This window comes from Mastigoproctus giganteus, chromosome 11 (assembly GCF_048544385.1).
Source record: "Mastigoproctus giganteus isolate SK-2022 chromosome 11, ASM4854438v1, whole genome shotgun sequence".
In the NCBI taxonomy this organism is placed as follows: Eukaryota; Metazoa; Arthropoda; class Arachnida; order Uropygi; family Thelyphonidae; genus Mastigoproctus; species Mastigoproctus giganteus.
The window spans coordinates 8,140,758-8,155,342 of NC_143585.1; the positions used below are offsets into that span (position 1 = coordinate 8,140,758).

Genomic DNA, 14,585 nt, shown 5'->3' on the forward strand with positions numbered 1-14,585 from the left:
CACAGCAATAGAGTATGATCATTGCCACCCAGTGGGTGTTTTTTCTGGGGAATTCTTAATACACAAAACGCTGCTGATAATTAGATCAAGATTATTGCTTTCGCTTGTTGCTTCTTTAACATGCTATTGCAGGAAGCAGTTATCCAACAAATCTACAAACTTGCTACTGTGTGAGTGATCAGGCCATAAGTTCCTTTCAATATCTGGAAAGTTAAAATCCCACATTATAAGACATTCTAACTTACTGGATCACTCTACATGTTTGTACAGTTGCTTGCTATACTCTTCACAGTCATTAAGTCTATAACACACAATATCTCATTTTGGATTTCCCAGTACTTAGGTCACACCAGACTAACTTCACATTGCAATGACCACCCATGTCAACTGGATGCACAGCCATAGATTGTGCTTTTAAACTAAGAGCAAAACTTCCGCCCCCCACAACCACTCCCATCCATCCTTTCATACACATTGTAATTCTGCATCCCTTATGTCTGAATGACACCATGTCTCTAATATCCATATGATGTCTGTCTTTGATGACTTGATCAGTACTTCAATTTTATTTACTATACTCCAAGCATTAGTGTACAGCAGGCATGTCAAACTCGTTTTGCACCACAGGCCATATAAGCTATTTTGCATTAGGCTGAGGGCCATATACCTTCAATACTCAAAAAATAAACAAAATACAATTTTTAGAATTTTCTGACCTTTCTGGAGTTTTATTTTTCATCGAAGAAAACAGATGCTCGCATAAGTATGTGCTCCCAAACATAGCCAGTATATTTGTAGTGAAAGATAATATTTTTGGACATTGATCTGTGGGCAAATAAGTGAAAAGGTCTGTGAATTCCAACTTCCGTATATTTTTGCTTTTGCAAGGAGTCACATTAATTGAAATCCAATTCCATTTGTAAGCTCTCATCAATAATTTCAATAGACATAAGCGAAGTAAAAAGACAAAACTGTAATTCAGTTTTTGAATTCAGAAAATCTATCAAACTATTTCTAACTTAATTTGGTATGTATATTCTGTAAAATTTAAGTCAGGTGATTTTAACAACAGAGATTGGCAACTTTTAGAATGAGACAAGTTTTCTTTTCTTTTTTTTTTTTTTTATGAAAACCCCAAACACGAGAGGTACTAGAAACTACAATATTTAGTACCATGCTTAGGTTGGAGGTTGAGAAGACATTTGTTGACATTAGACTTGAACTTCTGTAGACTAATTTTCAGGAAATACATATGAAGGAATGTTGTTCCAGAAAACGGCAGTTGAATGAATAAACGAGGAAGATGAAAAGTTGGTTTTGTGAGTTTGAAGTTGGACAGTAAATGGATGTTGGCGGTACGTGTTTGGACTGTTTTGAAAGAGAGAGTGCAAATTATAGAAACTAATTCAGAAGAACAGTGCTCATGGAAGTATCTGTAGAAAATGCATGCAAAGAAAAGGCATGTTTGTGCCAAAGTAATAATTTTTCTTTGAAAATATTAATATTATCAAATAACATTGTAATGTTTTCCTTGAACATTAAGATTAAGTTGGTTAAGATCTTATCTGATAGAGGTGTATAAGGCTTTGAATGGTTTGAGCATGCTCAATGCCAATGGGATTCTTCCTCTTGCTCAGAATAATCACCTCAGAGGGCATAAATTCAAATTGAGGAAGGACGGATGTCAGATAGATGTGCGGAAATTTGCCTTTGGTCAGCGGGTGGTTGGTTGGTGGAACCGAATTCCATCATTTGTTGTTGAAGTTGATAGCCTAAACAAATTTAAGGCTCAACTGGACAGGTATTTCGAACGAACGGAGGGGTGAAATGGGAGTGGTGTGTTTTTTTTTTTTTTTTTTGGCTGATGCTGAATAAGCTTGCTTTCTTGCATCATATGCCTCTACTAATGCTAATGCTAAGATGACTTGTAATGTCAACTGAGAAGGCCAGATTCTTTATCCATCGTACATCTTTTAATTCAGTACATTCATAATTCTTTGTTTCCAAGAACATTACATTACGACTTCATCCAGCAGCTCGATGAATCGTTTTAAGACTTGTCTCGAAATCCATTGAACTTCTGTACAATAGGGTAGATCGGTATGTTCACTTTCTACGTCTTCCAGAAATGAAACAAGTTGTTGAAGTCCACGTGCTCGAATAAAATTTATAATTTTGGAACGTCCGATATTTAAAACCTTGGAACATAATACTTGCTGGAGAATAATGCAATGAAAATGTTCGAAATTATTATTACTATGTTGTTTGCATGTTTCTTTTAGTTTTGCAATGACACCCTAAGTAATACCCGTAATGGTAGGTGCAAGACAAATCAACTTGTTCAATGGCAATTTATATTTATTTAGAATTTCTACGAGTGCACCAAAAATAGCAGCGCTTCACTTACTTTCAAGTTCACGTCACACCTACGAATAAAAGTGGCCAGCAGAGCAATATCTTGAATGTCTGTACTTTCGCAATTGCAATAGAATAAGCTTCACATGTGGATATCATTGAATTGAGCCGATTTCTCAAATTCTCAGCTATTTCATCAATCCTATTAGCTACTTAAGTGTTTCTACTTAAGCTTATTTTTTTACTTTCTCTGGACACAACACTTCTGCTACTTTAATTAAACACTCGCTAATAAAATCTCCTCCTGTAAAAGATTTTGATTTGCTTGCAATTAAATGCGATAACAAGTAACTAGCTTTTACAGCTGCTGCATTTTCCTCAGAAGATTTGGTAAACAAGTTTTGCTGTTTTTTAAGAATTGATTTCAATTCTAAAAACTTACTTTCACGATGTTTCACAACATATTTATCATAGATTTCTTTATGATGTGTATCATAATGTCTCCTGATATTGTATTCTTTGCAGACTGAAATAGGTTGACTACATATTAAGCATACTATTTTGCTCTTTTTCTGGATGCAGTAATAGTCTAGCTCCCATTTCTCTTGGAAGTTATGCCATTCTTCTTCGATTGTTCTTTTCTTACTCATACTGGTATTGGGGGTTGACATAATGCTTATTATTATGCATCTTTTTAATTTAATACAAATAAAACACAATTAACTGCATACAGTTAAAAATATAATTCACGAATATACAACTGAGCTGTTTGTTTGTTTGTTATTTGGTTTTTAGGAGCATTAGCAACTAAGGCCATATTGCTCCGGGGATATGCAGTGGTCATTCCCTGACCTTTCTGCATCCTCCGTATTTGGTGGTCACGGGCTCGAACCCCGGTCTAATCAAGAAGCGTGTGTTAAACACTGCTGCTCCTGCCCACCTGGCTACGGAGGCACCTACAACCGAGCAAACACTTTGCGGTTTGTAGTACTCGAAGCTGCAGGTGGTGGCTTAAAAATGAAAATATTATGTCCTATCTTTTCTCTCTTTTTCGAGTGCTGCATTGAAAATTGCTTAAATTATGTGAAAATAAAAATGAACTTGAAAATTTTTTTCCATTTAAATCTCAGCAGGCCACAGCCTTTTTTGTTGGAGGGTGGCGTGTTTGACATGCCTGGTGTACAGGCAATGCATAGTGGCTGTTTTTACTCTTACTAGGCCTCTATTTCTCTGTAGAATTGTTTGTTGTACTTAGTCATTAGCCCTATAACATACTCCTCTCATTTTTGCTTTTCCAGTGCTTATATCACATCAAACTGACTTAATATTACACTAGCCACCCATGTCAACTGGAAGCCCTAACTTAGATTTGAAGTGCTTCTTAACTAAGAGAATACCTCCCCCTTCATATGTTGTCTGTCCTTTCTGTATACACAGCACTCTCCATATTCAAGTTCTGCATCCCTTATATCTGAGTGATGCCATGTCTCTGATATCCCCACAATGTCTGCATTTGATGACTTGATCAGCACTTAAAATTCAAGTTTATTTACTATGCTCCTAGCATTGGTGTAAATGCAAGTATACATGCTCTTGTTCTTACTCTCAATTACCCTAACACAGCCCATGTATTCACTTGCTCTGGGTACTGGTGCCCCAAAGCACTAGTACCAAGATGCTACATATTTCAATAGAAGCAGTGCAAGAATCACTCCTCTGCCTGCCTGCTGCTTGGTCTATTAGCCTGTGTATCCCTAGCAAGTAGTTTTCTGACCCACCTAACAGCACCTCAAATTGCATCAGCAAGTATTCTTGCACCTTTTCTAGTAAACTCAATACCATGCCTATAAAAACAGGTCTTTCCTGTTAACAAGTACAAATCATGCTGAGAAAAATTTACACCATGTGCTCTGTAGTGTCTCCAGGGCCTAACTGATTGACAAGGCTCTTGTCACATACTCCCTCCTATCATATTTATGTAGAATTTCAGACAGTTTCAATCCAAACTCATGACTTTTTTTCAGCATTGCCCTGTAGTTAATTAACTACTCAGATCTATTCTTAATATTATTAGCAATGTAAACAACAATATCACCTCTTGTTCCCCTAACTGATGATAGCCACTATACATAATCAAATTTAGCCCCTGCAGACAAACCCTGGTTCCACTCCACTTGTCCTTTTTGCACAATATATTTTCCATTTCCTTGACAATCGAAACATCAACTAAACAGGTACTTCTCCTGTGGGACCAAGGATCTATGCACGAAGGACATGTGTTATCTGCTGCTGGAGCATGAACTTCACCAACTTTGGAGTTGGGTGGCTGAAAGCTTGAGTTCCTCTCTGAATCCTTCTAAGGCATCAACCTTATTCTTCAAGCCCTCATACAAGCCCATCAGAACACTGAATTTGCACATAACTTCCGCATGCTCTTTGCAATGAACACAATAAAATGCATCGATGGCTATATCATGTCCTGCTAATGGTTGCTTCAAAAAACAAAATAATAATAATAAAAAAGCACAAGTAACAACAATATAGCCTAATATTGTCCTGAATTGTAGAACTGCTGTGGGCAGTTCTTCCCAAACCAAAGTTTCTTCCTACTTTTAGCTATTAAACTAACTTTCCTGAATTTTCTGTGAGAATGACCAATAAATGGTTTTGAAAGAATGAAAGATGTTTTTTACAAGGCAATATATTTAAAAATATAATAATTATAAATTTCAGTAGTGAAATTAATCTATAAATAGAGAAAATATTCAGAAAAATATTCTTAAAAAAGCTTACCCGTTTTTTTAACTTTTCATTGAGTAACGGCTTTACAATGGCAAACACAATATCAAATAGTGCAGGTTCATTTACAATATGGACAGCCTTAAATCTCGCAGGAAATGAATCCTTAAAAAGAAAATAAGAGTATATAGATTACTTCTGAAATTATTTTAACTTTTTAAAAGGGGAGGGGAACTAAAATACAGGATCTCTATGAAAAACGTTTCTGCATATACTGGGTAATTGAAGTAGATTTGCATTTCAAACATTTATAACAATTTTATTTTTCATATAAAAATAAAAGTGATATCAAAATGAAACTGAGTTTCGTTCATTGCTTTATGGAGCATAACTGAAGTGACATCTGGGACAGCAATAGTAATCTTGTCCTTCAGTTCGCTGATGGATTATAGTGATGGTGGTTGACAAACTGCACCTTTGATGAAATCCTACAAAAAGAGAATAAGCAAGGTCACATTTGGTGAGGGAAGTTGTTACAACAGCTTGGAAATCACTTATTTAGACAATCTTTCATTTAAATCAAGTAATGGAAAGATATGCCATCTTGATGAAAAATGATTGGCTTTCTTTCTTTCTAGGTGATCATTCATTTGCACCAGGAGAAAATTAAAGTACATTCATATTAACGGGGAAGGGGGGTGGGGGCGCTCGCTCGCTCACTCACTTTTTTTTTTTTTCCTGGTGCAGCATAAGCCTCAATAATAATAATAACAATAATTTGAGCATAATGTGGAAGACAGATCACAGCTAGTAGGATACATGAACTTCTTTAGACTGGAGATTGTTTGCGTTGGTTTTTCCACTGTTTTGCCACTTACAATAAAGCTAAAATGGTTTTTTTACTATATGTGACATAATACCAAATTTGCACAAACTTCACTACACTTGTACTCTGCACAGATTGGGTAAAACCCTGGTGCTGTAAGACAACTAACACACTACACTTGTACTCTTGACCTAGTTTCTTAATGCGAAAGCTGTTGTTTCTGCTTATCTTACAGTAAAACCTCTGATGGGCACAAACATTACTGCAAACCACAGATAAATAAATGGCACATTTTTTTTCACATTCTCTCATTGGCTTTCCATTTCATGTAAATGTCAACATGAATGTTTAAAGTTATAAAACGACTTTGTAATTACCCAGTATATGAGAATAAAATTATTGTACACCATATAGTAGTTATTCCCAACTTTCTGCAACTTAGACATCCTGAGAGTTAAAAGCACTTTTATTTAAGTGTTTGATTTTTGGAGTGTTACAACGCACAACTTTGGCCATAGTGAACTATTATATCACTAAATAGTCAACTTTTGTCTGAATTTTGCAGAACTGCAAGCAGAAAACTGACGAAAATAATCGCTACATAGTACCATGTTGATATACTGATTCTTATTCTGTTCTTTGCATGATAATGAAATCTCAAACTAAAATACTGCAAGAGCTTTTCACACTTTAACCTTCAAAGATGACAGTCAAAACACACACATCACAGTTTGCCATCAGCTACCAGAAAGTATATCCATAATATTTAGTTTATCTATAATCATAATTTACATATAAGAATGGCCATTGGCCTTGGTAACTATAATCTATCACTTATATTCTGTCGTCACCGTAATGATCTAAAACTAAACTTGCATCAGCTTGGGAAATGCTTATTTAGACAATATCTCAATTAAATCAAGTAATGGAAAGATGTGCCATCTTAATGAAAAGAAAAAAAAAAATTTTTTTTTCTTTCTTCCAGATGATCATCATTCATTTGCAGCAGGAGAAAATTCAAGAAAATACAAGACTTCAGTTATAGTTCAGACACAGCATGGTTTTGTTAAGAGGAAGTCTTGTTAGACCAATTTGATTGGATACTATGTGGTCACAAAGGAATTGGATGCAAAGAATAATTTTGATATCATATATTTGGAACTTAAGAAGGCTTTTGATACTGTTGCACATGAAAGACTGCTGTACAAATTGGAGCAGTGTGGCATTGAGGATAAATTGCTGCTATGGATAAAGGGATGGTTGAATGAGAGAAGACAGAGTGGTAATCAATAGACCATGCTCTTTGTGGACTAATGTTAGTAGTGGAGTCCCCCAGGGTTCAGTGTTGGGTCCATTTTTGTTTTCTGTATTTATTAATGATATTGATGAAGGTATATTAGGCTTAATGTCTAAGTTTGCAGACGACACACAAAGGCTGGCAGGGTTGGTAATGACGCTAATGACCGTACGCTACTGCAACAGGATCTAGAAAAGTTGAGCAGATGGGCTGAGAGGTGGCAACTGAAGTTTAACATTGACAAATATAAAGTACAGCATATGAGTATCAGTAACCCCAGAGTAACATATCAACTGTGTGGTACTACATCCTGGGGGCAATTGTGCAATCAGATATGAAGTTTTCTGAGCAGTGCAGACGGTCTGCAAGAGTAGCTCATGGTGTCTTGTCAATGATATACAAACATTTTTCTAACAGGGATAAGGTGGTGATTATCACCTTGTATAAGGCAATGGTCAGGCTACACCTTGAGTACTGTGTACAGGTGTGGAAGCCTCATTTTAGGAAAGATGTAGAGCTGATGGAACAAGTACAGAGAAGGGCAACAAGATAAGTGAATGGAACAAAGGGTTAACGAGAAAGGCTTAATTTTTGCAAATTACAGTGTCTGGAGACTAGGCATCTGCAAGGTGAACTGATTGAGGTGTATAAGGCCTTGAATGGTTTGAGCATGCTCAATGCTGATGGGATTCTTCCTCTTGCCCAGATTAATCCCCTGAGTGGAACATAAATTCAAATTGAGGAAAGACAGTTGTAGAATGGATGTGTGGAAATTTGCCTTTAGCCAGCAGGTGGTTGATTGCTGGAACAAACTTCCATCTGTCATTGTAGAAGTTGACAGCGTAAATAAATTAAGGCAGAACTAGACAAAACACTTGGAGCGAATGGATGGGAGAAATAGGAAAGTTTTTTTTGGCTGATGCTATATAAGCTTGCTTTCTTGCATCATATGCCTCTACTAATGCTAATCTATATTAACCAAACTAGATACCTTTTAACTTACGTCACCTGGCAATAATAACACTAGCCAACATGATTTTTACCTCCAAGAACTTAAATGCTGTTTTTAACCTATATTTATGCATAGATTTTGAAAATCCACATGATTTCATATAATGTTTCGCATCACGCCACAGTCAATTAAATAGAGGGAGTTACTTTTTATCAAATATGCCAATTTTGCATAATCTAGGCAGTAACGTAGAACATACTGATTTATTTTAAGAGATATAAGCTAATTCTCTTAATTTTAGCAATTGATTCTGGCCTCTGTTTTCTTGTGATAAACATAATCAGACTTCTATCTATAGTTCTTAGGTTCAAATTCCAATGCAACAATTTACAATTTGAAGAGAACACACTTAGAATTTTTGGTGAAGATTTTTGTAGGCCATAACCAAGGTTTTCCAAGTATTAAATGATCATGACATGTTCTCATGGTTGTAAATCTATCCTCCAAACATATATTTTTTTACTTACACTTGTATTACAAAAAACTTAAATTATATGTATATATATCCCTTTATTTTGACATTAGGCATTGGTGCATCTTTTGATGTAGACATGATAGACTTTTTATGGTGACTTTCAGAATCAGCGCACTTATTTTCTCCAGAATCACATTTTCATTGTGGAGATATTTTTTTTTTTTTTGGTAGTTGTTGGCGCATCGGCTTCTGTGGCCATATTGCACCTCCCAAGGTTTTTGCAGTACTTACTTTGATCCAAGCCCGAGGCGGGAATCGAACCCGCGACCTTTGGGTTGCCGGGCAGGTACTTTACCCACTCGGCTAGCCCGGTCGGCTTGTGGAGATTATGACAAAAAAAATATTTTTTTGTTGGCTCAGTGCCCACAGTCACACTACCTTGTATGAATATGTATAGTAGCTGCAACAGCAACTTGGTGGTGCTGCTTTATTCAAACAAACTCTAACAGCATTGATGTGACTATTATACAGGCAAAAAAAAAACATTTCCAAACAACTTGACTGATATTACTGTGGATAAGGAAGGTCCACATTTTTCTTATGATTTTTGTGCATTTAGTTTGCATATATTAGTCAAAAATAGAATTTATTGGAGATCAACATGGGTTATGTTAGGGTAGCAAAGAATAGGAACATGTGCATGTATACTTGCATGTACACCATAAATAAATTTGATGAATTTGAGCTATTGCTCAAAACATCAAAAGGCAGATATTATTGGGATATCAGAGACATGGTGTACAACAGATATAAGGAATGCAGAACTGGAATTTGGGGAGTACAATTTGTACAGGAAGGATAGACAGGATAGGAAGGGAGGAGGGGTTATGCTATTAGTTAAGAAACACATAAAATCCAAGGAATTGCCTTGGATTTTATGTGTTTAAAGCCTTGAATGGTTTGAGCCAACCGGGCTAGCCAGGTGGGTAAAGTGCCTGCCTGCCTGGCAACCCAAAGGTCGCGGGTTCGAATCCCGCCTCGGGCTTGGATCAAAGTACTGCAAAAACCTTAGGAGGTGCATTATGGCCACAGAAGCCGATGCGCCAACAACTACCAAAAAGAAAGAATGGTTTGAGCATGCTCAATGCTAATGGGATTTTTCCTCTTGCTCAGAATAATCACCTGAGAGGGCATAAATTCAAATTGAGGAAAGACGGATGTAGGATAGATGTGCAGAAGTTTGTCTTTAGACAGCAGCTAGTTGGTTGGTGGGACAGACTTCCATCCTTTGTTGTGGAAGTTTATAGCCTAAATAAATTTAAAGCTGAGCTGGACAGGTATTCGGAACAAATGAAGGGGTGAAATGGGAGTGTTTTTTTTTTGTGGCTGATGCTGCATAAGCTTTCTTTCTTGCATTATATGCCTCTACTAATGCTAATGTTGAAAATCACACTGGCTTCCATCGGCCTCTGGCCTGGTTAGTACAACTTTTAAATGCTCGTGTCTTCCAACCAGTCCGCCACAACGTGAGCCGTATGATGTGGAGTGCTGTCCTACTAATACAGGTACAGGCCCTCCCCAATGTGCTGCTACAACATAGGTAATTATTGTACAGGATATCTAGATAGATCTCAGCATTGATGGTTTTCTTCAAAACAACCAATGATTCTCAGGCCAAAGCACAAGAAACAGCCTCTGAACGTCAACACTGTCAAACTTGATTGTCAGGATGATAAAGTCTGGTAGGTAGCTCTTTTTTCAGGCATTGGCTACACCCAGGCACAAATGACAAACTGATAGACTATGTACTGTAACTTGTTACTTCGAAGCATAGCTTTAATTGGTCTACAGTCCAAGAATGGTGGGCCTGACACCAAACTAGATGGCATGTAGCATTAGTCAGGTTGATTAGTCTGTTGTGGATGACTGCACAACTATGGTAACTGATAAGATGAAGCATTTGGTACATGTGTGCTACTGGTGCTGACATGTGTCCCAATCATCTCACTGAGGGCCTTATGCACTTCCCTCTTCATGTAGGTAACTATCCAGTTGACTTTTGAATTTCTTCAAAAATTCAACTTCAGCCTAATTGCCTGTGGAGGCAACTTGTTCCAGTAATCAACAACTTGCTGGTTAAAACAAAACTTTCCACAATCTAGGCTAAACCATTTCCACTTAAATTTGAATTTATAGCCCCAAGATCACATTACCAATCACTGACCTAGGTATCTCTCCTAGTATGCAGTTGAAATGTCACATACAGACCCACTGCTTATTGGTACCCTATTATAATTCTGTGCTAAAGTCAATTAACTGTGCCAATCATGGCACCTTGCAAATAAAATCTTACTACTAATAGCAATATTGGCAAGAATTCAATATAAAAGATGCTTTAAAATTCATTGATGCTGCATGGAGTGAAGTTCTACATAACTGTATTCAAAGTTTGTGGCATAAGTTACGTCCAAGATCTTAGCAACTCCTTCAAAGGCTCCGACACCAATGAAGATTAGGCACAAACTAAAGAAAAATGTGTGAAACTTGCTAAAAAGATCGGATTCACAGAAGTGGAGGCAACTGATGTTGATGATTTTAATTGATTCTCATCATCAAAAATTGTCAAATGAAGATCTGTTTGCACTGGAGCAGCATTGCATTCAAGGAGGAAGCAGCAGCAAGTAAAAGCCCAGAGGTTAAAGAAGAACAGAGCCTAACAGTGAAAGGAATATCAAAAGCATTAAATCTTATAGATGAAGGCATAAATCTGTTAGCTGATGAAGACCCTAATTTTGAACAAAGTTCCAAAGTGCAATGTAAACTTAAACTAGAACTTGGTTGCTACTATGAGTTGTTGCAGAGAAGAGACAACATGCAAAGCAACTAACTCTGGATTCCTTTCTCAGGTACTCAAGAGAACAGTCAAGTGAACCCGTCACCATCCCAGATTAGCATAACATCCCCACCTGTCTGGTCAGTCATGGTCCCTCTCAATCTGCTTAAGGCAACCCTCCCCCCACTCCCTCTCAATTGTTGTTGGTGTTGTATTGCATATGCTGGTTATAGTGAACTAGTTTTTCTTACTATACAAAAAAAAAAAAAAAAAGTAAATCAATAAAGACGAATCAATCTCTTTGGTTGATTGTCAATTTCTTTAGCGTGCCCAGTCCTCTAAGAAAAGAAGTGGTATGTATGAGTGAGTGGCAGGGGTAACTTAGCTAGATGCCACAGTTACTATCACAGGCCTATTATCACATTTTTTTGGTAATTGTTTACATTACATGTGAATTTAAATTGAGTGAGACATTCTGGAACGTAACCCTCGTGTAAATTACGAAGTCACTGTACATAATTTTTATTAAGCTACCACAATTAAGCATATCAAATAAAAACTAAGTCAATTAGTCAAGCAATAATCGATTACCCAACAATTGCTCTGACGTTAATTGCTTCAATAACAATCAGGCAGCGAACGCTTATATTTAATTCATAATTATTGTGTTGAAAATGTGGTGTAAGAAAGAAGTTGCTTTAATTGGTTTCATAAGAAGCATGAGAACTTGTGAATTCTATTTACTTATGTACAAAAGGCAAATATTCATTTCGTTTTTCTAAGATGGAAATACATTTATGGTTTGCATGGTTCCTTAATATTTTATCGTTGGTTATTTTATGGTTACTTTATCGTTGTTTTTCATTAAAAATGCTGATTGTTGGCATACAAACAAAAGCAAAAGATCTTTTATACTTGAAATAAAAAAAACATGCTGCAGAGACCATTGTTCCTAAGGATGATAGTTCCTGAAAACACTACTCAGACTCAGGTGCATGATTTTCACTTATAATTTGAGAACGGAATCTTGTCAGTTCTGCACACCATGTGGCACCCTATGTAATTACTTAACAAATATGCAAAAATATTCGTGCTATGCACTAACCCGAACAACAGAACAACCCTCAAGTCCCCCCAGGTAAACCCACCTCCCCAAGGGCATGGTACTGCCCACTTTGGTAACCATTGGTTTCTACTAATGCTAAATCTATTCTAATACTAACATCACAAACTCACTCACTGCAGTCACCTCTGGTCAGCAAAAATTGCAACCAGGCCTGCACCTCACAACTGAAGAATAATAGTAAGTTGAGGTGCCAGGGAGTGCAGTGCAGTGCAGAAAGAAAGATCTGAGCAAATGAAATGAAAGCCAGAAGAATGAATGTGACTAATTGTGTGAGAGAAAGAACACAAACCACATAACGTTACAGTTAAGAATTTACTAACCCCCTAGTCTTGGCTTACCTAATCTATTTATCTTAGTATTATGTCTTAGTATATTAAGCTACACAACACACCATTGCACCCCCCCCCACGGGTGCGAGAAAGAAGATGGACAAGTGATATATATATATAAAACATATAACCTAACAAAAAATGTAACAAAAAAGCATAAAATCAGTATAAAATTCAAGTAAAAGAAACTATAACACCAGAATGAGAGCAGTGACTGAATGAAGATTTTGAGTGTAAGAATGAATGTGTGTGTAATTGTGTGAGAGAAAGAAAGAACACAAACCACAATGTGACAGTTAAGAATTTACTAACGCCTAGTCTTGGCTTACCTAATCTACTTCATCTTAGTATATTAAACTACACAACACACCATTTTCACCATTGCATCCCCCAGCAAGAAGATGGACAAATGATATATATAAAAATCATATAACCTAACAGAAAAATGTAAGAAAAAACTATAACACCAGAATGAGAGCAGCGAGTGAATGAAGATTGAGTTGAAGAATTGCCTCTCCCCACCACCCTTGAATGACATGGGCAGAAGGACCAGTATGGTCCCTTGCCTATCCTAGCAGACACCACAGCATAGCTGTTTAGTCAGCATGGTGTGGGATGCAGACACTGGTCAGTTGGACTTAACATGTGACCAGTGAGGGAATGAGAATCAAACAGGTGCTCCAATATAGGGATCCCATTCCTTATGAACCTTCACTCCTACCACCTGGGTTGGTTTCTCTCTCACTTTCCCCTCTCCCCTCCAACATGGCTGGCTCCCCCTTTGCCTGGTGGGTAATCCCACCAGGCAAAGTGGGGGAGCACTCCTTTATCAGTTACTCCTTTTTAGACAAATTCAATTGAAAAGTTTTGGAAAACAAGTAATTGCTCAAAATGTTTCCCAGGCTTTATATTGGGTTTGGAATAAAAGTCTTCTGAAGAAGTCTCCATTTGATGACTTACCTCTGTTTATTTGTAACTGGCTACCAGTTTTCTCTCCAACTGCTCAAAGTGATGGTTCTCCAAACTTCTCTTGAGGAACAGCATCATCAAGTTTTCTCCACTCTTTTCCCTCATTTATATTAATGACCTTTACTCACATAGTTTTGCCAATGACAGTACACTATGTTTGTGCAGAACATGGGAAACCATGTGCTGCACAAACAGCTTCAATTTCTTGAATATCCACTATGTTTCTTCTCCAAATAATTCTGAAGTGGAGATGAAGAAAACTTAGTTAACTTCAATCCTAATAAAACTCAGTCCTATCTTATTTCTCATAAACAGTCATATGCTTTCAAGCTCAACTTTAATAATACTCAGATCTCTAGACCTTGTCTAGAGATCTGAGTCTATTGGGAATTATCCTGACATGTAACTTCTCTTAAACAAGCACAACACAAATACTGATTTCTCCACATCTAATTTTTTTTTTTGCTCTAAATGTCACTTTTCTTTTGAACAACCACTGTACAAATCTCAAATACAATAAATTTCAATTTATTATTGGGATGATCAAAAGGCCAGAAGGGTGTCTTGTGACCTTCCTACTTCTGTTCATTGGAATAACCTTCTTTCACATGTATTTCCTGAAAATTACAATCTGCAGAAATTAAAATCTAATGTCAAGATGCACTCTTCTATCCTATTGACCTT

At 36.8% G+C, this 14,585-nt stretch overlaps 1 protein-coding gene across 1 annotated transcript in view; it reads right to left on the minus strand.

Annotated features, from left to right (window-relative positions):
- The window catches only part of LOC150077676 (alpha-tocopherol transfer protein-like), a 75,297-nt gene that overhangs the window by 21,702 nt on the left and 39,010 nt on the right, over nucleotides 1-14,585 (minus strand). The window contains exon 4 of the mRNA XM_090385202.1: nucleotides 5,149-5,259. Within this exon, the coding sequence (XP_090241328.1) occupies nucleotides 5,149-5,259 (111 nt within the window). The remainder of the gene's footprint in view (nucleotides 1-5,148; nucleotides 5,260-14,585) is intronic.